Raw genomic sequence first — 26,246 nt, 5'->3', positions numbered from 1 at the left:
GTAAATTTATATCTAAAAGCAAGCAATGATATTAATCTAGACCTCTGTACTGCATAACAAGCTTGGTAGAAATGAGTTTTCGACAGTGGTGGGCGCCTCCTTATCAACGGATTACCAATGAATAGGCATTCCTGAATGAGAACATTACCCTGTATTATTCTGATAATACAATCTGACTCAGACCAATTATGGAGGACAATATCGTTCAGCCAGTGGTTTATCTTCTCAGCACAGCATGAGCAAAGTGACATACAAGTTTTAAAGACCAAGTAGCATCTTTATTCACTGCTAACCAGGGTACTTTCAAAAGCCATGAAAAGTGTCTATCAGCGAATAAGTGCATTGCAGCAGATGCTCATCGATGAAGGTCAACTCCAGTCTACATATTTTGGCTGTGTGTGTACTTAATACATGGAGATCCATGATAAAGGTGTACACAATTCATTACGGATATTCTCTGATATCTGAGCCAAGTCAGCCTTCCCACTCCAGCATGGTATTCCCATGCCACAGGTCTTTAACTACAGTAGAATGTGCAGATAATGCAATCCAGAGACTCCAACTCTCCCGCTTTCGACAGGAGATCTCCCACCGAAAGCCCATTTTTGCAAATTCTCCCGTTCTCCCGCTAACGCTTGAGATTTAATTTCTCCCGTCCAGGCTCTGTGTATCCTGCTTGAAATGATTTCTTGCTTAGTGCTATCGTATGTTAAAAATAAGCCTTAGATAGCACGAGAGAGCATGTAGAACCCTAGAGCTTCCACTTAAGAACCCCGGCCGCAAGGAACTTCGCGTTTTGCGCTCGTGATGTGCGCGAGCCAAGTTGGAGTCTCCCGTTTGCTAGGGGTTTCAGGCGGGAGAATCTCCCAATCAGAAGGTGCTTGGGGTTGGAGTCTCTGACAATCGACTGTCCTATTCACAGATGGTGTGTTCAAATTATCAAAGCTAACCGAAACAAGAGTTTGTCCCTTTAACTCTTGGTGCCTTTATTACGACTGTGGCAATGACAATCCCCTTTAAAAATCTGCACCTAAGACTGCAATTCCCATGCATAACAGTCTTGCATGCATCATACACCACTGGGACTGACCTGAGAAATGTACAAATGTAGTGGTAAGTCATGGTTACTTTTTTGCTTTTCATTACTGACAGGTTTTACACATAGTGTGAAGCTTCATACTATGTTGACAAGAGTCGGGGGCAGGCACGTGGAAGATATATTTAAAAGCAGCAAATTTTGTTATAATTTACAGAAATTTGTCAAGTCTGTTCCGTACACCTTGCAAAGAAAACTGGACATTGTCAGTTTTGAATTGTTCTTCCTCAGTGGAAAAACAACCATGATGTCAATGTTCCTTGACAGAAAACGACAAAGCAGTCACTTTCCTCATGTGAATAATACAACATAATATACCTGTACTGCATTTTTTGAATTATTTTTTTCCACTTTTCCTTTTATAAATACTGCCTTCCTCGGTGCATCCATTTTCATTACTAGCTACATAATGCAAAGGACTCCACCTATAGCAGTATTCAAAGAGAAAAACATTAGACAAACATAGTAAATAGAAGATATACTAGGCATTCATGAGAGACTATAATGCATTGCAAAAAGCATGGAAACGTAGGACTTGAAAGAAAAGTACCTTATGACATCATTTCCAATGCATTATGACACCATTTTCCATGCCTTATGACATAATTTTCTATGTCTTCATGACATCATTTTCCATACCTTATGACATCGTTTTCCACGCATTATGACATAATTTTCCATCTTTGGGTGAGACCTTTTTCCAAATTCAGCACCACAGTGTGACAGAATATTCTTGCATGAAGACGAATGTATTCACACAGAAGTATCACCTTAAACTCCTTTTTCTTGGCTTAGATATGGTGAAGCAACATATGTCCTTTTTAGGTACAATTATATATATATTTTTTTAATCTGTAGGAATTTTAGCTTTTAAAGTCATCTAATCTTTAAGGTCATCTTGGCATCACTATAAATGAGTCTTTTCAGTATTTGTGAATTCTGGACAATGCATGAATATTTCCTATGCAAATAAAAACATACAAATTCACATACTCATATCTATCTACATGAATTCATTTGATCTGGTATTGGCATGAAGAAACATTCTTTTTTTTCTAGGAGATCTCTACATGGTTTACAGAATCAACATTGCATTGATATGGAATGTTGAGCTGAAAAAAGGAACATACAATGCTTCAATAGGAAAAATCATTGATTTCTCTTGTATTTTTCCTTTCTTATTTTCAATGCCCTATTTACTGTCAATCATGAATACTGGTATTGAAAGCTCAAAATTTTGAACAATAAAGTGCCTGAAATGAGCACCTTATTCTCTGAAGATAAAGAACTGCAAGTGTGAGGGCAGTATTGCTCTTATTACACATTGCAGAAAGTTGCATTTTTCTCCTCTTTGCCTCATTTTCCTCTTTGCAATCAGGAAATGTTTTTCTTTTTCCAACCACATTCAGCCTAATCCATTGCAAATGCGCGTTCTCGCTCCAAAGCAATTTTACAGCAGCGACATTGAGCTCCGGCGACACATGAAACGGAAACAAGACATCTTGCACCACGGCTAAACATGAACTTACACATATCACATCCATTCAAAACAACCCAGAGTATTACTTTAGCCACTAGGTGAAGTTCAATTGTATGTTTATACCACTATGAGGAGACTACTCCGAAGTTGAAGACCTGCCTATTATAGCTGTCAAAATGTCTTTTTACTCAGCCTAATTATAGCTACCTAACACTGGGTGAAATGTACCTGGCTACATCGGAAATGAGCAGGTCCTCATTCATTCAACCCCTCAATACTCAGAATTAACACTTCGGTGCATGTGGTGTTGTAATTCATTCATAGTGTTTCATGAGGTATAGTAAAACATTCTCTCTCATCAAAGTCCTTTATTGTTGATATATGATTGTCTTTTTCAGAGGCAAGATTATCACAAGCCTCTTCAATGCAAAACATGTAACTGATCTATTAATTTGACAACACTTCTTTAGAAGATCAAAAGTGTTTCATTCACCTGAAAAATAAATTTGGGATATGGAAGAGCAATTCATACCCACCAAAATGTGCTCTTCATTGTGAACATTCTCCATAATTCACAGGAATTACTTTTATATCCGGCAGTTACAGAGTTAAGCTTTAAATCAACTCTGTTCAGGTGGGGCAAATTACAATGTGCATTGTACTCCTGCCACATTATTTGTGTGTGTGGCTGTTTTCCTTGTGTGCATTCAATCATTGCAACTTTCACCAAATTATCACAGCTGTGCAGGTGGCTAACCTTCCAGTGAAGCTAAACTTGCAAATCGAACACTGAATCCATGCTACATGTATGTACCATATGGCAGTGTAGATGTACATAGCTTCTTCTCTAGTACCAAGAGTGGCAATATTCATGAAGTGCATATTGTAGATATGCCGTATCTATGCCCATGCGATACACAGCATATCGTTATTATGCCATAAGCATGCACAGCATACGTGGGCAACGTATATAGCAAACAAATTTGATCGCACAGTGAGTGCGCCTGAGCCATGTTCCAAAGTTTCACAGTCGTGTGGTAAACGTGTATGAAAATGCTCTTGGGGTGCATTGCACAGATGTGCAGAACATCAATACTTTCAGTATCACACTGCATATCAAAAATACACTTCCCAATGTGAATAAAAAGCGGATATCTACTAAGCTTCTGGCTGCACATGCAGCTGCCTGTACTCATTTGGATGAACAGCAACTTTACAGTGGCATGACTAGGGTCTAATCTGTGAAGAAAAATTTTGCCCCGCTGGATTTCCATCTGCATCCAGCTAACCCAGCCTCACATGATTTACCTGGATAACAGTGTCAAATTTGCCCATTGATACTGCCTGTCGACTAGTCTATATTCAAGAAGTATACACTTTGGATGCAAGTGGGAACACTCTTCTTTTCATTACCTTGTACTTGTAATTAGCTTCACACTCTCATATTAAGAGAAATTGATATTAGAACGATTTATTCTTAGCTCGTTTTGGAGCCTTAAAATAATTCTCCTTCCAAAGTTGGCTATAACGCAACTCAGATGAACCTAGTCCACTGAAAGAAGACGTGACGTCTCGCACACTGCACACTGGGGGCAGTGTGACACCATAAAGCTTGATGGGATTTCATACCGGTATTAAATCTCTCTTTACTGGCAGTTTGCTGCACGGACACCTTGTGTGAAAGCTACCGTTCACTCTACTATGCTGGCATCTTTCGTGTGTTAAATATCAGATGCTGCCGCACAGTATGTGCTCATGCCATGCTTGATGGCAATCCCTTCCATTAAAAACAGCACAATGCCACTCACTGCTTTATGAAAGATACTTGGTTACTTATTCCATGAGTATGAGGGTGAATTGAAAGAGAGAGAGACAGAGAGAGAGAACATACAGCATTATTGCATTGGTGGATCTGTTACCCCTTGGTTGCTCCGAAGTGACTCAACCAACATCGCTCTTTCCCTCCTGGCCTTGGAATCTCCTACAACAAAGTAGCACTCGAGCAGCATGTCTCATCAACCTGTTGAACCTATCACCGGCCTACTGGACTACTCTACCTAACACCTGAGATGGAACGGATGGCTGATGCGGGTTTCCACGGCAACCATATGCTAGCTTAGGACGGGCTTCTTCTTGACTTCAAGGACGTCTGTGAGAAGACAAAACATTTATGACAGACAGAGTAAAGTCTATGTGAAGACAAAAAAGTGAAAGGAGAAAGAGTGCTGTATTGCAACTGATTGACAAATTGTCCTTTATCAAAGTAAATACACACCAATTATCCAATGTTTTGAGTAAAGTTGAAAGCCATCAGATACAAATCATGGAGTGGTTTAACAGTAAAGTCCTGATTTTGAGAAATATTGCAGTGGGCGTTTAGGAAGATATAGCCAAAATGGTTCTGGCTTATCCATCCCTTGTTCCATTTTTACAGCTCTCACCTGCTATAATCCTGTGCCAAGGTAGGGTGACATAGGTGAGATGTACGTTGAGAGCGGGCACCTGGCTACCCCTCATGGTCAGCCGGAGGAGGGCATCCGACGTTCTCCGCATCCACCGTCTGCTCCAGCTGCTGGGAGGACCCTCATCTGTTGCCATGGAAACAAACCACGGGGGTCAGCGATAGTATAATGTGAAAATGCACATTACCAGGCTGATAATACTGACACCACAAGACTATAAATTAGCACTCAGACACACAGAAGTGCCTGTGCACTTCATTCAAGAATGTGGGACTCTCATACCCCTTTCAGTAACCCACTTGGCTCGGACCAGGAGCGGGCCAAGTCCAAAAATTTTGAGTTTATGAATGGGTCGGGCCAAAGTGGCCCGCGCCAGGTGCGAACTATTTTGGCGCTGCTGCAGCTAGCAGCTGATCGAAGAGTTTATGAATGATAGCGGCGCCAGGCACGGGTCAAAATTCCTTTCACGGTCAAAGGTCACAGCTTACGCTGCTCAGCTCGAAGCGTGCGGCACGCACATCAAATATCGCGCGAAAATGCACTTCCGCTCTGTCCATTACGTGTTCAGTTACCATGCCAGTTATCCCTTACGTGACCAAGTTTATGAATGGGTCATCACAAAAAGTAGTGTGGCTCTGCTATAGCTACTGTACGCAATTTTTACTGCTTGGCGTGGGCTAATTTAGCTCAGACCAGGAGCGGGCCAAAAATGCATGAGTTTATACTGAAAGGGGTATCAGACAGGCTGTGGCTGAACTTGCTCAGGTTCAGTATATTTTGACTGATGTTTTGTTCAAGTTGTTTTTCTCCAATTTCATTTTGTTTCTCTTCTCACAAGAACTTTAATCACTATTCATTCACCCCATCCCAGTCTGAACTGCTAATGGCTTTCACCTAGGATAGGTGATAGGATGTATAAAAACTGGATATCTCACTGGCCCATTCATGCTGTACAAACAAATGAAGCCCCAGTGCCGCCATGTTACCAGGCACACTCTATGGGGATTTGCACCTATTTTCCAGTAGAGACTGTCACCAAGCTCACATGATGTCATGAGCTCCATATACACAAGTGTATGGGTGATGTGCATAGTAAGATGGCGGCACAGAGGCTTCAAAGCCATTGGCCGGTGAGATATCCAGTTACTTCCTATAGAACTCAGTGGATCGAACCATGCAAACTTTTCACACTGCTGTTGGCAGTGCCGAGTTGCCAATTTGAGGATTTTTTTTTCTGACCTTCAGACTGACATGTCGCCTCCTCCTCTTTGCCGTTGGAGAGTTTGGAGAGCGTCTCGCTGTCAGACTGTGACTTCCGCAGACCTTTGTGGATGGGGGAGCTCGTCACAATCTCCTTGGGTACCCCAGGGGTGGATGGCTGTGAGGTGAGGGTATCAAGTGTGAGGTAGTATCAACATGCAATCCAAAAGACAGACCACATGTGACAAATTACACAGTTGCATTGATCTGGATATTTTCCATTTATAAGAGCTTGAGGGTATTGTTACTTTCATATTCGTAAAATTTCAATCATTCATTCACTCATGCATGTTTTATTCTCATTTTCAAACGATATACAAAGGTAATACAAACATCAAAATGATAGCATATTCTTGTAACATTAAATACATCTTGTTTCATGAAGGACTTAATGGAAATGAACATTGAGGGGTTGCTAAAAAGCAGCTATTTTTAATATTATCATAATCATTCTCAATCATCATGAGCACTGTCATTACCATCACAATTTCATTAAATATTATCACTATAACTTCAATTATTATTAGTTCCAGTTGAGGTAGGAGCAGGAATAGACAAGCTTCTTCAAGACTTTCTAAAAAATAATTATTTGGTTGGTTTTTTTTTTCTGTCACAGGTATTCTTTCGGGGTCCCCTCCTGAAAGGGCAAAGGAACAAACTGTTCCATTTGTAATAGTGTTATAAAATTGTGTATAACATGTTCAAGGAATCTAATTTATGTAGAAGCACTGCTCTTTTTCTCACCTACCACAAGGACCTTAAACCAATTTAAAGATTACACCATGACCTACCCCATCACTCGTTGAATCAAAGCTCTCTGTTGCCGAGGCAACGTCCTCCGTGCTGCTCTCCACAGAGGAAGACCAACTGGCGCGGCTGACAGCGACTTCCGCAAAGCCCTTGCCCTCCGGTCCCCTCATCCGAATGAACTCCACCCGGCCCCGCCCGCCTTGGTAGAACCCAAGTGAGACTTTGCTTGCTACCTTTGACGTCATGCTGGCCTGGTTCATGAATATGCAATGACTGCATTAATACAATGGACCAGTTTGCTAAAGCCTGCCACACAGTATTATACAATCAGACCGGTCATCGTGTACCTTGAGACCGGAAGTGTGACATCTCAAGCCTTGCCAGTTTCCAGCCAGGCGATTGGGTTTTAGTGCCAGTCATAGAGATTTGACGTGTGGAATTTTCACGATTGGTCGTGGGATTTCAGCCAATCGTGATACAGAATAAAATGTAAGCGCATGCAGTGCGCAATGCGTGGGCTTCTATACTCTTTGGTATGGATGTACTGAAGCCAGAACGGTCATAAACCTAGCTGTGTGGTGTCATCGTATAGCGTACGGTGTCGAGTCGTGCAACTGAATGTACGACCTGGCTTGGCCCATAGCTGTGCAACCAGTCTGATCGTATAGTGTGTGATGGGCTTAACATATTCAAATTCTATGCATGCCTTTCCGTTAATGGTTCTTCTTGACAAACTAAAAGCTTGCCCAAGGTTTCGCCCAGCATAACAACAACTAGTGTACAAAGTGTACCCTTGTATGCAAACTGAATTCCAATTATTGAAAGGTGATTTAGAGGTAAAGGTTTACAATAGAATGGATCAATACTACTACATCAGGATTGAAGAAATATTCATAAATTTGAAAATACTAGTAAACTGATCAATTCAAAATATATGTCAATGCCTACTCTCTAACATATAAAATGTGACCGTGCACCTCAAAACGAACATAAAGTCGCACACATTGATTTTGCGTGAGGACTGAAAATAAGTGAAATGGGTCAACCTAGCTGAACTGGACTTTTTCATATTTTCTGAAAGAGCGGATCTTCTTTTACATTATACTAAAATTTGGTATCATAAAACGGGCAGGAAAGTGTGTTTTTTTAGCAGTTTATCTCGAACGTTTTTGGTAGAATAGTGTGATTAGGTGTGTTTTTAGAATTCCCTTTTTCATTTCTGAAAACCTTTGTCCACACTCTTCACTTTCAACTCTAATAACTTTTGAAAGGATAGTGCTACTTCTTTGAAAGTTGGCATTAATTATGGACAGAATGTGTTAATGAGGCATGCTTAATTTCAGTTTAATCTAATAATCCCTTCATTGTTGTTACTCTGGTGGTTTACTTCCTGTTTTTTGTCCCATTCATCGCACAGCCAGCACGGTTTGGTAAAGATTAAGCACTTGAATAGACACTGTACTTCAGAGCTTCTTTTCTCAGCTCACACTTCTCCTGAATTTGTGCTTTCTTTCCAATATTTAGATAGGTTAGGAGAGTCCATTTGATTTGAGTTATACATCATTTTAAAGCTTAAAGTCTGCTCTTTCAGAATATGGTCTTAACTAAAAATTCATGTCTGGCGACTTTTTGTTTGTTTTGAGGTGCAGTGTCACAAATGGACAATTGCATGCCAGTGAAAGAATTTAAAGGGTGTGTACAGTTCTGGTTGAGGTGAGGATTTAGTTTTTAACATTTTGTGAGATATCAGAAACCACTCTGTGAAATACCAAAGAGCATGCAATTCTAAGGGGTATCAAAAGTTTATTTGATGAAAATCGGTTTTGAAATGGCTGAGATATCCAAAAACAAGGTGAAACAAAGAGATCCTAATAAAAGGCGTGGCCTGTCGCTTTTTATTATTATCACTTTTTGGGATATCTCCGCCATTTGAAAACCAATTTTCATCAAATAAACGTTGAATCCTTCTTAAAATTACATGCTCTTTCATATTTCATAAGAAGTTTCTCATCATCTCACTTAGGAATGTTCAAAACATGAATCCCCACCTCAACCAGTACTGTACAGTCCCTTTAATGGTGGCTCACATTCATACACGTATGTAAACCACTGTGTCAACACATGGCATGTCTTTATATGGACGTGCCAAGTCTGTATTTGAACAGGTGCTGATTGCTACATAGGTGCCTACCAGCCTAAATGTGAGTTACGTGTATACAGTTGTACCAATCACTTTTACCCTTGTTGTACCTTGGCGCAAGATGTACAAATTGAGAGTTTGATGAAAAAGAAAAAAGTGATTTAAAGGGATGGTATAGTTTTGTTAAGATGGGGCTTCAGGTCTCCAACTTCTTTGCGAGATAATGAGAAACCTGTAATGAAATATGAAAAAGCAAGTAGCTGTGAGAGGGATTCAACGTCTATTTGACGATAACTGGTTTTGAAATGGCTGAGATATATCCAAAAGGTGGGACCCACCTTTGATTACGTAGAATCACCTTGTTTTACTTTGTTTTTTAATATCTCAGCCATTTCAAAAACAATTTTTATCACATAAACTTTGAATTCCTCTCAGAACTGTATGCTTTGTAACACTTCATAAGCAGTGTGCTAGTAACTTGCAAAAAGTTAAAAGCTCAATCCTCATCTCAACCAATACTATACCATCCCTTTAAAAATTTGCACTCTAAAAGACTGTGGGCTGAAGAGCACCTGCTATAGTGTGGCTATCAAGTCACATGTCACTATCCGCAGGTCACCTGACAGTTACCCTGTTGTCATAGACGGTCTTGAGGGCTTCATATCGTACAGAGCCCAGGAAGACGACACTCCGGAAAGGTCCCTGCTTCTCACTAGCCACCAGCTCGACGCAGAACATCTGACCCTCCTGGACTGTGAAATCTCCAAATATCTATCAAGGAAATGAAATATATGAGTATTATTAAACCACAACAGCAACAGCAGCAGCAACAACAACAACAGTAGCGCTCTGTTAGCTCCATGGTAGCAGCAACAACAACAGCAACAACAACAACAACAACAACAACAACAACAACAGCAGCAGCAGCAACAACAACAACAACAACAACAAGTTTACATGGAAGTATATTTGAGAGGTTACATCAATATGCAGCATGCACACATTACATGGATTTGATGGATCAATTATAATGAAGGGAACACAGAAAACAGCCACGGCATCAATAAAATAGTAGTGTGCAGTATCAAGTAAGTAGTCCCCTCCACAATTTGTGGTACATTGTATATCCCAAAATATCCTGATATTTTGTATAAACTCTGTACATTTATGATATAATGTTCACTATGTGGAATATGAATCATTTTTGAAATTCATTTCATTTCATTTCAAAATATGCGCAGATAAGAAATTCTATACCTCTCACTATCTCTTTAGATTTTGTTTCTAGATTCTACAGAGGACAAGAGACTCTGGTACAATGTATTTTATCAACCAAAAGTAGATGATACATTGCAGTTGTTGTTTTGTTGTTGTTGTTGCTTTTTATTCTGCGCAATCCTTAATGAGTTGCGGGGAATTGGCATTGTTGCAACAATAGATATGAGTGACATTATCAATTCTATTCAAACAGAATTGATAATGTCACGCACGTCTACTTGTTCCAGCATGTTTTAGCAACCGTTGTGTTCACAGATATTTGGGTTATGTGAGGTTATTTAGAACCAGTTTCCATGGCAATGAATGGATATGACATCACACTTCCATCACACTTCTTTTGCATACAGCTGTACATATGTACAGTACATGTACACTATTCCCCTGTGACCACCATGGCTGTTTCATGAAGACATGCCAAACTTCAAATTCGGAGACTTTTGAACTATAAATGATTTTCATGGCTCTTTTACAACTGTACACTACTCTGATTATTTGATAAGGGCCAGAGGTCTGTTTTTTAATGCCCAAGGTTGGGTAGTGTATCATATTGTATGCCCCTACGTACGTATACAGTGTACAACAACAATATGACTAACATGGCTGCTTCATGGTAGCATGTCATACTTCAAATTCAGTGACTTGAATTCTATGGATCATTTTCACAGCTATCTCTTTATACTACTCTGATTACTTGACAAGGACAAAAAAAAAAAAAAAAAAAAAAAATCTTGTTTACTACTGCTCCTGGTTGGGTAGCTGGATTTCATCAGGTTTATATTATTATTATTATTTTTTTTTTTTTTGCTAATGTGCAGATTTTAACTTTAAAAAAAAAATTCTTTTTGCTGCCAAATTTGAACCTACACTGTATTTTGTTCACTTTTTATTTCTCAATCTTACAATGTACAATGTATTTATCATTAGATTTACATGAGTGCTGAGCTTATTCTTTCCTCATTTTATTTTTTATCTATTTATTGATTGATTGATTGATTGATTTTTTTTTTTTTTTTTTTTTTTTGGGGGGGGGGAGGTCTGCAGCCCATTTATCCATTTCTTGCTCAATTAACTTTTACATTAGGATTAACTCCCACCCTTCCACTTTGCTATAAAAGAATGTCTTACTCTATCTACCCAGTTTATCTTTTAAATTCTTTTCCATAAAAGTGTATCCACATCAAAGTTCTCCAGATTTTTGTTTGGTTTGTTTGTTGTGTTTGTTGTGTTTTTGTGTTTTTTGTTTGTTGTTGTTGTTTGTTGTTTGTTTGTTTGTTTTTTGTAAGGGAGAATTAAGCCCAAATACTGGAGATGTGTGGATCGAGTGAATGCAGCATTGTTGATAGATCACATCAGCATACAATTCGAGGAAAATTGGACAACTGGAAAAGTAAAGATCTTTTAAAGTTTAATGTTGCCTTTGCTGGGAGAGAAGACTATAACGCCTACATCAAAAGAATATGATCGATTGTACATATGAGCTTTAAGCATTACTTTTGAAACTGTTTTAACTTTGAGCATTTTGAATGAAAGGAGAGTTTGTATGTTATAGACCGATTCGGGTTCGTTGAGTGCAGTAGACAAGTTGCGGTTACAGGGCGCAGCCATTAGCTCAAGCTGCGGTGTCCCCGCCTACACGTACCCCCCAACCCCCGGGCAACAGACACAGCTCAGCAGCAGAGAGCTATGCACGCTGAGTCACAGTGGTAAACATGTTTATCGCACACTTGTGGCAGGAGTACGCGCACTTGTAACAAAGGTTCGCGCATTATTACAGCAAGCGTTCGCGCACTCAGTACGAGACGCCTATTGGCTAAAACAACCACGCATCAGTTTTTCATTCCGTGCGCGTGCATCATTTGCTAATGTAGGGAAGGGGGGCGGGGGGTAGGAGAGAACACCGCAGTAGTGCCACTGCCCATGCCGATAGAGGGGCCATAATACACAAATCGCAGAGCTTAGAATCGGTCTATACATGTACACGCTCATACAGACATGTGACTGTATTGACAGCTGCATGTTTAATTCACACACCATGGACTTTGTGACACAGCTGTTGTACAATTTATGGAATGTTTGCAGTTTGCAGGGCTACAAACTTTATAGACCTGAAAATATACTTGTGCACAGGAAAAAATGAATGTAAAAACAAAAATCACATTTTGGTTTGGTAAACAAGCAAAGATTGGACTCATTTAAAGCTGCATCATTTAGTAACTTAAATTCTGTAAAAAAAAATGAAAATGTGCATTAAAAAATTAAGTTGTAATGTATGATGGGGAATAAACATACTAAATATTGTAAAAGACACTTTATACCAAATTGGTAGTTTTGAGTTTGTTTGGCACTGCGACTAATTACAGAATTTAAACACCCGTATCCTATCATCTTTATCCCAAAATGGAGATGTATTTCAGAAACATGATTTCAAATCAAACAATACATTGTTGCAATCTGAATAGGGATCACGTTTCAAGGATACACTGTACAAATTGTACGTGCATGCTAGCTGAGTACTGGTATCAATAAACACTCAGCCAGACAACACACACACGGACTGTCGATAGTTTGCACAATTCCTCTTATCAATCTGGTGTAATTCAACACACCCCCATTTCGTATCGCACCCTGGAAAAAATAACGAAACGAGATGCATGCCATGACTGTGGGCACTAATGGCACTAGTGAGGTGTACTGGTACCATGCATCAAACCACGCGCAATTTTAATAGACTGATTATGCATGCTTCCCTGCACAATCATGTTTTGTGCATTTGATGATGTACACTGTAATTAGGATGCAAAGTTGGACCAAATTACTCACACAATGGCATATAAAATGGCATGTGCTTTCCAATTAAAAATGCAACAAAGAAGAGCCTTGAGGGTATTTTTCCACCAGAGAGCCTTTGTTCATACTCCTGCTAAAGATGTTGGTGACAATCGTGTTTGTCTTTGGGAGCCTTGTAGTACCTTGGCAGTAAATCTTAATGGGGGGGGGGGGGGGGGGGGGGGAATCATATGCACTGTACATGTACGTAATGGGGAACTTATTTACCATTCTCATAAAACAGCACATTGCATAGACACAGTTACTCCAGTTTATGGGAGCTCAGTGGACAGTCATAGTAAGCCCCAAATACTCTAGCAACAACTACTGTAAAACATGATATATTCGCGGCATGAAATTATCGCGAATTGGAGCCGACAGCCTTTTTCGTGGCATGAAATTTTCGCGAATTGCCACTGGCGTTCAATGCATGTAGTGTAGACAAAAACTTTCGCGTGCATTTTAATTTCGCGAATTTCGGCGCTCGCGAAATTCGCGAAATTAAAATGCACGCGAACATTCCTTGTTTTACAGTAATCAGGTATCTACATGTCGTAGTACCATTCATTTGATGGGGAGATTTACAACAGCTCTTCACATGATATATTTTCTGTACTGAAGCTTGGTGGAGTTGTTTTGCATTTTACTACCTTTACAGTATCTATGCACTCTATAACAATATTAAGGTATGTGAAACATTTTGGCTGCTCATTTCAGACTCCTGCCAAGCTTTGCTGGCTAAGCTACTTGTAAGTAAAACATGCATTTAATCTTGAAATGGGTACACTGTACATACAGTACTATACACACCCTCTTTCATACACACGAAGACCTGCAACTCATTTGATAATTGTGTCACCAATATAAGGTTAGCCAGGCTGCACACTAACCCATTCTTCTACTGATCTGACTTGTCTGTTCGACCAATACAATTTTGTAGGTACCCAGTTTTTGCAATTTTTATACTGAGAGTGAATTCCTGAGAAAGTTACTGGTCTGACAGTGATTTTGACTGATCAGGGACTGTCGGACCAGTGTCAATGTGCAGCGTTGGGTTAAGTACAAACAAACTCATCATGCTAGTAAAGCGATTTACTAGTCAAACACTACTACTACTACAACATGGGAAAAACTGAGTGTGGGTAAGGCTGGTCACTCACAGAATACTGTTTTAACACTCTGCCATGAAGCATAAAGGACAAGTCCACCTTCATATGTACATAAGCATTGAGAGAATGAAGCAACATTTTAAATAGTAGAACACATCAGTGAAAGTTTGAGGAAAATCGGATAATCCGTTCAAAAGTTATGAATTTTTTAAGTATCTGCGCAGTCACTGCTGAATAAGAAGACTACTACAGTGTATGATGTCACATGCATACCCGTTTTCGACGGGAGATCTCCCGCCGAAAATCAATTTTTGCAAAATCTCCCGTTCTCCCGTTTGAGATTTAATTTCTCCCGCCCTGGCTCAATGTCTCCCGTTGGAGAGGATTTCTTACTTATTGCTATCATATGTTGCAAAAATAAGCCTTAGATAGCGCCAGAGGGCATCTATAGCCCTGGGAACTTCGCGCTTCGCACACATTAACTTGGAGTCTCCCGTTTGCTAGGAGTTTCAGGCGGGAGAATCTTCGGGTTGGGTTGGAGTCTCTGAACGCGTGATGCTCTCGCCGCGACATTTGAAGACTTTTTTTCTTTCAAGTATCGCGCAACTTTTAAGACCAAATTTGTCGTTCCCGGGCATACCGTTTTGAAGCCACGCCCCTTTGAAAAAAATTTGTCGACCCCAAAATTGCTCAAAAACATGATTTTGTGTACAAATCCAATGAAAATTGTGTTTTTGCAATTAGTTCATATAAAAATAAATATTTTTACTTTCAATGGCTGATAATGATTTATCTTAGCCTGACTATGCTTTAAAAAGTTTTTGCGACAAATTTGATGAAAAAAACCAACAAAAACAAAAATACAAAACAGAGAAATATATAACAAATTCAATAAACAATAAAATACATAAGAAATAATTATGAAGCCGAATATTTGCTTCAATATTATTGTTGAAGATATTGAAAAGAATATGTTCACCAAAAATTAGAAGTCTTGGAGCTTTATTTTTTGATTTATAGGCAAAAAAATTTATTTTTGCATAAATTAGCATAAATTAATATAAAATACATAAGTTAAAATTAGAAAAATCTAGCTATACAGTCTTGTAGATTACATTGGCCTCTACTTTAGTGCAAATTTTCGCGAGGATCACGTGATCCACGACCGAGATCTGAAGGGGGCAAAAAAGCCCCCCCCCCCCCCCCGCTTTTAAGCAAGAAAAATGGAAATAAGTCGTATTTTCTTTTCTTTTATATACGTCGTTGTACACATGTGACATCACAAGCTATAGTAGTCTTTTCATCCAGCCATGACTGAGCAGAAACTTCAAAAATTCATAACTTTTGAACAGATTGTTCAATTTTCTTCAAACTCTCACTGATATGTTCTACATATTAATGTTGTTGCATTCACTCAACCCACATGTCTATGAAGGTGAACTTGTCCTTTTATACTTCCACACTTGAAAAACATGTTGATTTGAACTGAATCACTATCTGTTTCATGTGGCCGCTAAGAAAGTAATGCATACTTGTGAGCAAGTAACCAGATACTCTTTACAGTGTATGTGTCCATGGTGTAAACCCCCTGAGTGCCACATTATTCTGAGACAGCAACATTTTCATGCTTCGGGAAAACATTATGTTTTTTCAAGTCTACGTTAACTTTTATAGATTTTTGAAATACCTTGGACATGTTACGAGCAATGTTGTAGAGAAAATGCTAAGCTTTGCTTTAATGTAAACTGTATGACAAATCTATGATTATTTTTCTTTCAAAAGGCCAGTAGCTACATCTCAAGAAGAGGCATGACCTTTGCAAACAAAACAGTGACAGAAATATTTAGAATTTACTCGCAAATCCAGTAAGGAACACTGCTTGACAGTCAATCACCACATAAAACGCAAGCTACATGTGACAGGACTGGAATCCCAAGAAACTCATTTGGATATTTATCAATCGGTTTTGGCAGGTTCATGTGTTTGAGCAGAATATATGAGAACTTGGCATGCCGTCAACTGAGTTGTGCATGGGAACATGGCCGTACTGAGCCAAGTTCCCTCTGAAGGATTGAGCACTGCCCTAATTGCCCACCTGCTGCTGCCAAGAGACTTGAACCAGGGGCCCCATGACTGATAGTCATCCACTGAGCCATATGTTCAGCTCTTGTGGAGTCTGTAGTACTGGTAGAAGTTACTTCTTTTCAACACATGGGCCTCTGCTTCATTTAATTGTAAGTGAGCTTGTCTCATCACGGGGTTTCCTGGCATCTTCATACACCATAAAATGGAGGCATGCCAAAGCAGTCATGGTTACCATGACGACCGTATCACCCGACATCCCTGCTCACCTCATCAAAGTTGTCGATGATGAAGAAAATGTTTGGGTAGGCCACCTCCGACTCCTCCCCTTTGCTATCCATGCGACGCCGCGAGGGGCTAGCGAAGACCTGCTCTGTGTGCTTCCGCAGAATCGTAAGCGTTCCCTCCGACTTGATGCACACCGCACATGTCAAGATGTACTGATACTGCGCGGGGGGACCAAAACAAACAAGACGCTAGCAACTACGTCTGATCAATGATAGATACTACTAGTCTCACTTTCATTCCATATGCTGTAAAACCAGACATTTCTGTCAGCACTAAATTTTCAAGAACTTTGCGCGGAGCCCAGATTCATGAAAATAAAATGCACGCAAAAGTTTTTTTCTACACAATGCATTGAATGCCAATTGCCAATTTGCGAAAGTTTCTTTCCGCGAAAGGTCGCAGTTCCAATTCATGAAAGTTTCAATGACTCAAATTTGCAAAAGTTTCATGCTGCAAATGATTCTTGTTTTACAGTAGACATCAAAGATGCCAAGCTTTTACTCGACTTTATCTCTTCTCAATGAGAACCATAAAACTGCTGCTGATGAACTCCATTCTTTTTGACTCACATAGACAGAAAGGTGGAAAAAAATATCTGGTATTCATTAAACACAAATTGGACATAATGGTCAACAATCCATTGTAGTGATGCAAAACCGCCACTGAGAAGTGGAAGGAATGGACTCAAACAATTTGCGAGACCTCTGCTTCAACCCAGAAGGATGAGCTTGTAAAACTCTGGATTGACGAGAGATTCCAAAGCACAGAACCAGGTGATGAATTGAATCTTCTCAACAAAACTTGCCAAAATGAGGAAATGAATTGGGGAGAAAATCATGTTGGCCCCCTTTCTAATGGTTAAAATGGAATGCTTCTACAATGTACATGTATGGCTACTCCAAACAGATCATGTGCACTTCAATTTGCACAATGCAGTCCGTCCGTTTGGTACACATCATATGAATGGCAGGTGGGAAATGTGATTTATTTTCTTAACATCACTAAAAAGTTCCAGTATTTGTCACTTTATTGCGGCAGAGTATTTTAACACTGTGATGCAAACGTTAGCAAGGAAGTTACTTTCTTGAAAAGTATTACTCCTTGAAAAGTACATGTACTGTACTTCACTGAAAGTAGCAGTTGGTTGTAACTATGTACAACACATCCTTATTTTCCATTGCCGGAAAGCTATTGTTAGTGTTTTGGTATTAGCTTGCCATCCAGTTCGGAAACAACCATTTTCTTTACATCAGGTTCAGTTTGTCATTTAAGTCGAGCTCAAGTAATTGCCCTTGAATGGGATCTCATCACGTTTAATAACCCATTAAAGACAAATTGACTTTGCTATATAACATGCATTTCCCAGACGCTGGCCTGAGTACACATGGGACTAGTCTTCAACAGGTTAATCTTTAGGAATATTGCCTTGTGTAGTATCATGAGGAAGTGAAACTAGACAGACGAGCATCTCTCACCTGTTGTAAAATGAGATTGAGGTAAACTGTCTCCTCCCAGTCTATACTTGGCTCGCCCAGGCTTGGAAGATTCTTGGAGTCTCGTCGGAAAACTTCTAATCTTGTTTGCTGTTGGGGGGGGGGGGGGCGATCGAAATAGGAAATCATTAATGTACAGCGTGATGATAACACTAAAACAGGAAATGGTTCACACTGAAACAAGGCAGATTAACAAACACTGCACATTGATAGAAGAATCGAGGCAATAATTGGGAATAAGGAGGAAACAGGTCCAATCTAGAGAAGTGATCACTTAAGAATGGAGGAGTAATTTGCAATTAACACATGCTTTGAGAAATGAGAGTAACATTTCTGGCAACACTTCCTATTTTACTGTCAGTAGTAATCTTCATGGGTAAAATGTACAAAAATTGTACCATACATGTGTACTGTATGCGAGTGTGTTCTCACATCGTTGTTTTCATTAACATATTCAAAATATTTCATTCGATGTTTGCTTAGAAGCATTGTATATTGATTAATTTCCTTGAATAACTCAGTTGATATACTCTGAAATAACTACTTAGATTTGTCTGATTTATTTTCCATTGTGCATTTTTTTTTAATTGAAAAAAAAAGGAATATTACCTGTAATCCCTTTTGTAGAATTATGAAATCAGATGATATCAAATCAAACTTTACAAAAACAAAGACGAAAAAGGTGTGTGTGTAATAATGCACCTGCCCTGCATACATAGACCTCATTGTATAAGTGGGTATGTGATAATGACTTAATGTCAGTACGAATCACTTTATCCCTACACTTCCCTACCCCCCCCCCCCCCCATGTGTTAATCTCCATGAATACCATGTGCATCCATTGTCACAGACCAATTTGACAATGTTATATTTATCTTTTATACATCTTTATGTACGGTACCATGTTCACACACCTGATTCAGTCAACGGCGTGCTATAAAGTTTGCATACGATCTGCTCAAAGGCACGAACCCGTCCAAACCAATTGATAAATACAGTAAACCTCGCATGAGTCGAAGCTCTCGGGACTGACAAAAATGCGTCGACTTAAGTGAAATTCGACTCTCGCGAGAGTCGATTTTTTTTCGACTCACAGTTATGTACATGTAGTATAGGACATTTGCATGCATGTGTGTGTGTGTGTGTGCGTGTTTGTGTGTGTTTGCATTCAAATTTGTTTGTTCTTGAAGATAATGTTCTTATTTTGTTCTAAATTGAACATGGAATTTGTATCAATACTAGTACCTAGTAGTTAAACGTAGTTCGCTGAGAATGTCTGCGCTAATGTGGCAATGTGCATGTGCTATGTCTATGGTGCAACATAGGTAGCCATCTCTGTCAACCTACCCTGAGACAAACACTCTCCCAGGCCCATCCTACCTCCATTGAACAAAACTATACAGCCAGCCGGGCACGCACAAACAAGCTCCACCCACTTGGCCTGTCACTAAAATATTAAAGCAGCGATTGGTTGACCAAAGAGTTCTGGCTTGACATGGATAAAGTATGGATGTGCTGTGTGTATGGATAAAGTACATGGATCGATGTGCTGTGTGTATACATACATGTGTATGTATTCGACATGCGTGCAGAGCGGTACGGTGAGTGTGCATGCTTACCTGCAGCAGGCCAGGGACGGGGTTCTGCGACATGCCGATTATTTTGTTCTCCTCTAAATGTAATGAGAATGCCAGACAAATCTTCTTCGGCTCAAGTGATGTAAACTACGTGTATTTTGTACAAAAGGGACTGACTGTTTTACTTCGACACAGCCGAAATTCGACTCTCGTACTTCGGCTTATCCAAATATTTCTTAGAGAAAATACATAGGGAAAAATCGGGACTTTTTATTTTGCTTCGAGTTAAGTGATTTTCGACTCACTCGACGTCGACTTATCCGAGGTTTACTGTATGCAACAATTTGTGTTTCTTGTGATTCCATTCCGGTCACATGTTGTATTTTATGTGGTGATTTAATATATCACTCAGCGTTCGCTATTGGATTTGTGAGTAAATTCAAAGTTTTCTCCCTGCCTGCTTTGCATGCAAAAGTCATGCCTCTACAATAATGTGCACTGGCTGAGTGGTTATTTGAAAGGGAAATAGAGTGTACATAGATTTATCGTACAATTCACATCATTGCAAAGCTTGGCATTTTCTTGTAATACGACTTTGCTCATTACATGCCCAGGGTAACACAAATTTATAAAAAATTACGTCTACATTGAAAAACAGAATGTTAAGATGCTGACTCAGAATAATGTGGTACGGTACACAGAGGGTTTTAATACACCATGGCACCTAACGAGCTATTAAAAGTGAGTATTAAGGTTGACACTGCAAAGGTGTTACAGAGTTAAGAGGAAGATGAGTTAGATTAAAGGATTAAAAAAAACAACATCAACAACAAAGAAAGAATGACTGATTAATTCTCACATGCTTCTCTTGTCTTGACGTAGCCTGCTTGCGGTGTATGAAAAAGAGCATGTCGTCCCTCAGGTCATCTGAAACGTCCGCCACAAAGTGCTGGGAGAAGAGGCGGGCCCAGAAACAGTTCACCTCCATTGGAATCATGGCAAAGCCGTCTATTATAAAACAGGTGCAGAACAATCAATGGTGAGTATTAAAAGCAGGAATGCAGAACGGAGAAACAGGGTTTGGTCAATTTATGAGTCTTGTGAGGGAAACATTGTACTGGGGTAGCTGGTACATACTGCAATGTGTGTGAATGTGATCTACAGACATTAAGTTTTATTGTGCCTTTAATACACCACTTGGCAAGTCCATTATTGGAGTGCTTTCTTACTTGTAGCAGACTGGCAATTTGGAATTTTGCTTTCGAAGAGAGAATACTAGTACTTAAATCAAATCCCCATTATTGTCACCCTGGCCTTCCTGTTGGACTGGTAATAATGAATGCCACTAAATGCTGCAATTGCACTAGATCAATGATTATTACGGAAAAATAATATCAAAATAGTAATGCATAATTGTTTATATTGATAATAGTATACAAATGTTACAATGATGATTATACAACAATGATTAAATAGATACATCTTGGTTCAATCCACGTCAAATCATCCCATGCTTGTCACCCGACCCCCTCCGATTTTCTTTAAAATCGCACCAAATGTTCCCCAAAGTGTCTGACGGAAAATCACAAAATATTTTAACCCAAGCTCAATTGGTTGCTAAGATACAGCCTCACATAGCAACCGATGCATGTTCCAAAAATGGGTTAAAAGAAAATTAGGCATTTTTGATTGACTGGTGTAGCATGGACTTTTATGCAAAAGTGTTCATTATCTGGAAATTGAGAGAACTTTATACTCTTTGCAAGAAAAACTGACTGTGACACAAGATTGACTTTTCGTTAACGTGTACGAGGTCACCACAAATGGTATTAAATGTCAATTTCAAAAATTTTAATGCATTTTTAGCTACATGTAGGCTAATATCTTCTACATTTCATAACCTTAGGTTCGAAAATATTGTGCTGCTGAAGGCTTTGACTTGCTCAGTAATTTTGAAAAAAATCAGCGCATTCGTGCCAGCCGTTTTTATGGAGAGCGCCCTCAAAGTTGACAAAAATGAAAAATGTGCCAACTTCAAGGTCATGGATCACCCTTCATCCCACCTAGGAATGGCATCAATTTTTGTGTATTGATAGACATTTACCTACATTATCTTGGGTTACCAAAAAAATTTTGCTCCCGAAATGTTCAATGGCAAATTTACCCCACCAAAAATTGGTCGTGACCTTGGGGAAAAATATTTTGGGAATTTCCGTCAGACACTCTGGGGAACATTTGGTGTGATTCTAAAGAAAATCGGAGGTGGTCGGGTGACAACTTGTCTGAAAATTGGATGGATTGACCCACATGGTTCTAATTGTGAATAACTGTGATTTTTAATAGAAAACTTGAGCAAGGTGAAATGTATGGATCTCTGTATAGTAGGGCCTTGAAAACATGATGATGATGAACCACCACAAACTGGTAATCAGTTTAAGTTATCCCAAGAAAGATCTTGGAAAAACAATCCAGTTTCAACCATGTTTTACTTGTGATGGGACATAACACTCTCAGTTACCGTACGCTCTACAACCATGGGCCAAATAAGTGTACGGTACCCTAGTTATGGGTTAACTCAGCAAACTCGGCCTAGCAGTCGGGTAAACTCGGGCACTTGAAATGAGGGCGATACTAGTGTCTGGGTCTACCCGTCAGGCCGAGTTTACCCTTGGAAAACTACGGTATAGCTGGATCTGGATGAAGTGCAGGACCTTCCGGTAACAGTTATTTTGAGTTACCGGTACTGCGTGATTACATGTGTACGTGTAGATCTACACACGTGTATATGGAGCTGGAGTGATCAATGTCTGTCTGCAAATTGTAACTTGAAGTTGGCTAAATGGGGTCTAGGGCGCCTACTAAACTTTTTTTTTTTTTTACTAGGCCTACAAGTACTACTAGTTCTGCTCAATCTTAGTAGCGTCTACCAGTGCATTGTCAGCTTTTATTCCATTCTAATCAGCTAGTTACTGACGACTATAGTTCTACTACTTCAGACTTGTCCTAGACCGTGTCATGTCTGTACTTTCATACATTACCGATACGTATACGGTTTGCCATAATAGACCTAACTGCGACCAGCCCGAACACAAAGCTCCCACAGTATAACTGTGTGAAGGAGTGCCTCGGGTCGGGTAGACTGTCCCTACACTAGCGGTGTACAGTAATATTCGATTTCAATTTCAATTTATTGAAAACCAGACATAGACAGTTAAACTTACAGGGCGCTACGCCGCTAGTGTCGCCTCTTTACACACTGACACAGTAATGAATGAACTGAACATGAATAACAATAAGTGGGGCCCATATAATGAATGTAATAAAACAAAAGAGGCTGAGACAAGTAACGTTAGATGTCTAACAAGGCCACGTTAGGTCTACTCGCAGAGAGCAGACGGCAACCAGCCACATCGGCCACACACATGATGAACCAGGCCAGGGATGTTCACTAGACAGAAAGATCCGTCTGTCCGGAGGACTCTTTTGTATTTTGCCATTAACGCCGTCCTCGGAGGGGATCCGTGAAGCCAGACGCAGTCTCCGCGGAACATTCCCCGACGGACAGATACAGACCGATCTTTCGGTCAAGATGTTCACCTGCCTGCCTCCCAATCCCTGCTGCGACAAACCAACGAGACACTACCATTCTGATCCTAACGTCACACTGTGAGCTGAGTGTTATCACACCGCTGCACCTGCTGTGGTATATTGTTGATGATACGTTTAGGCTACGGTCCTGAAAGGCAAAAAGGCAAGCTCACCTTGTGTTGGTAATGACCGACAGAGCTTATCCCTGCCTCTTTCATCCAAAATCTCATTGATCATCTTCCGAAATGAGCTCTGTTTCGCCCTGGGTCGCCCGCCGGGACCAGTCGCCATTATGCTAGCTATCGGTTGACGAAACCAGGGTGCATTTCAGCACTTTTAGATGTCCGGTTTGACTTGATCCACAACCGGTCTCTCACCCCACAGTCGTCGAAGCTTGATTGTACGATCTCGGAGTGTAGTATCGCCAGGTTACGATGCTCCCACCCGTCGTATAGCCATTTATTGGCTAAAAACCGCGGCATAATTGAGATGATATTCCGAAAAATAGTTCATTCCATGCAGCTCTATGGTTCATTCACATTCTTGGCGCCGCCCAATCACCAAGGTATAAGCCAGTTTTGCTGTTAAAACGTATTTTTGGCGGTTTTCCTGTTTTCGTGAACCGTATTGTGCGTACTTCCTCGGAGCAGCAAATTTCTTGTCATCGATAACAGCTGTGTTGTGGACTTCGCGGTTCTTTCACTTTAAATATTGAAAGATTTCGAAAATACTAGGAGGAAAATTGACAAAATCTAGGATTGAAAACACGTTTGTTTGTTTTTTCGTGTTGGAAACAAAATGTGTGAACACATCAGGGGGAAAAGAAAAGAGGAAGCTGAAATATATAATTTTATATAATATAATATAAGGACCAAAAGTTAGAAAGCTTGTACAATGATATGCAATACATTATTGTGTACTAGGTACATGTGCATTGAAAGAATAAAGAGAGGGAGGGGGTGGGAAAAATAGCTGGAGTTTTGTTTCTTTTTGTTATCTTTTTACGAAAATCTGTAACAATTATTGTAAAAGTACCGCTAATATACATGTACTGCATTCACAGAGACTCCAACTCTCCCGTTCTCGACGGGAGATCTCCCGCCGAAAGCCTATTTTTGCAAAATCTCCCGTTCTCCCGCTTGAGATTTGATTTCTCCCGCCCTGGCTCCGTGTCTCCCGGTGGAAAGGATTTCTTACTTATTGCTATCGTATGTTGAAAAAAATAAGCCTTAGATAGCACCAGAGAACGTCTAGAACCCTAGGAACTTCGCGCTTCACACACATCAACTTGGAGTCTCCCGTTTGCTAGGGGTTTCGAGCGGGAGAATCCCCAGATCAGAAGGTGCTTGGGGTTGGAGTCTCTGCATTCACAGAACTTTGGTGTTGTAGCTAGTATAATGATACAAAATGTCACTGACATGTACGTGGCTCCCAGCGCGGACGTCGGATCATATTCCTATATTTCAGTTGTGTTTCTTTTCAAATTAACGATTTGTAAAATTCCAAATACATTTGAAACAATGTTTCGAAGAAATCAATCTATTCACAATTATCCAAGAAGTGGATCGAATGATTTCCATTTGCCATTTTTGAGAACTTTGATAGCTCAGAACACATTCATCTACGATGGACCAAAGTATTGAACTCACTTCATAACAATAATAACAACAGCTCAAACTTTGAACTCCTTCAAGAACGTTTCTATTGAATATCTTATAACATACTACCGAATTAGTTTCGTTTTATCATCTCAGTCAATGAACAATTATGTTTTGTTTTTTATTAGAGAAAAATAATTTGTTAAACACAAGTTCTCCTCAGATGTTCCTCTTATTGTTCCGTATATACCATTGTCTCTATTCTCTCCTTCCGTATTCTTAACGGTATAATTATGCATATATATATGGGTCAGAATTTTGAACGATGTACAATTGAGCCAAAACAAGGCAAAATTTAAAAAGTAGGAAATTCTCCAAATCATTCATCTTACCTGAAAGAGTATAACTCAAGCTTTAATATGAACCCAATTATACTAGGATTTTCCCAGAGGAACAAGTTTTTATTCACCGCTGAAGTTTACCATGTCCAGAGTAGCGAACATCCGTGAGGAATAGTACTGCACATACATTTGAATACCATTTAACATAGTTTCCAAAGATCTGATTCAGTTCAATATCCTAACGAAATATCTTAAGGGACATGTGTACGTGATTGCAGAATATTAAGCTTGTACTCTTAACCTGTACGTAATGGTAGACAACTGATGATTTAACTAAATTCGTCATTTCTGTGGAAATATTGCTCTGCCGCTAAACACTTTCTGAACTTTACGCGCATTTTACAGAAACTCAATATTTTCACCTCTTATTTCACTATCCCATACTTTAATCCTCACTCCCAAATAATAATATACCTTTTTAAGATGTATATCATCTGGGCAGTCTCTATAACCCAACAAACATAGCATAGTTTTCATCACGGAGGTTCGCATGTAGCTCACGGACGTTCGGAACAAACAAGATATTGAACAATGCAGCTCTCTTGAGTTGGAAACGCATTCTACTCACAACAAACAGCAATTTCATGTCGAGAACAAACTCCTCTGCAAAATCCTGAATAGATATTACCAATTCTCAATTATATAAGCTTGTTTATCTTCTCATACTGGGGAATCAAAGAAAACAATTTTTCCATCTCTCGTTAACGTACAAACGTACGTGTAATCTCAGTGACGTAGTCCATCCTTGAGAACGAATGTATTTATCAAAATTTCGTTATCATGAAGTAAATATTCAGGTCCTAAAGTTGTTATATAAA

At 39.6% G+C, this 26,246-nt stretch overlaps 1 protein-coding gene across 1 annotated transcript; it reads right to left on the bottom strand.

The window, feature by feature from the left end:
* Window positions 1-3,416: 3,416 nt before the first annotated feature.
* On the bottom strand, window positions 3,417-23,723 carry LOC139718884 (uncharacterized protein KIAA0930 homolog). The gene is made up of 9 exons (XM_071630326.1): window positions 23,603-23,723; window positions 20,701-20,849; window positions 18,247-18,354; window positions 16,753-16,929; window positions 9,819-9,959; window positions 7,090-7,299; window positions 6,278-6,416; window positions 5,018-5,164; window positions 3,417-4,725 (listed from the first exon to the last, which is right to left on the bottom strand). The coding sequence occupies exons 1-9, from the start codon at window positions 23,718-23,720 to the stop codon at window positions 4,688-4,690; spliced, it is 1,227 nt and encodes a 408-aa protein (XP_071486427.1). The 5' UTR covers window positions 23,721-23,723; the 3' UTR covers window positions 3,417-4,687.
* Between the last annotated feature and the right edge of the window lie 2,523 nt (window positions 23,724-26,246).

This window comes from Diadema antillarum, unplaced genomic scaffold, assembly GCF_040938485.1.
Source record: "Diadema antillarum isolate AM-2024a unplaced genomic scaffold, OU_Dant_1.0 scf00000101, whole genome shotgun sequence".
In the NCBI taxonomy this organism is placed as follows: domain Eukaryota; kingdom Metazoa; phylum Echinodermata; class Echinoidea; order Diadematoida; family Diadematidae; genus Diadema; species Diadema antillarum.
Note: the sequence above shows the minus strand (reverse complement) of the source record. Positions and strands in the feature narration are given on the sequence as shown.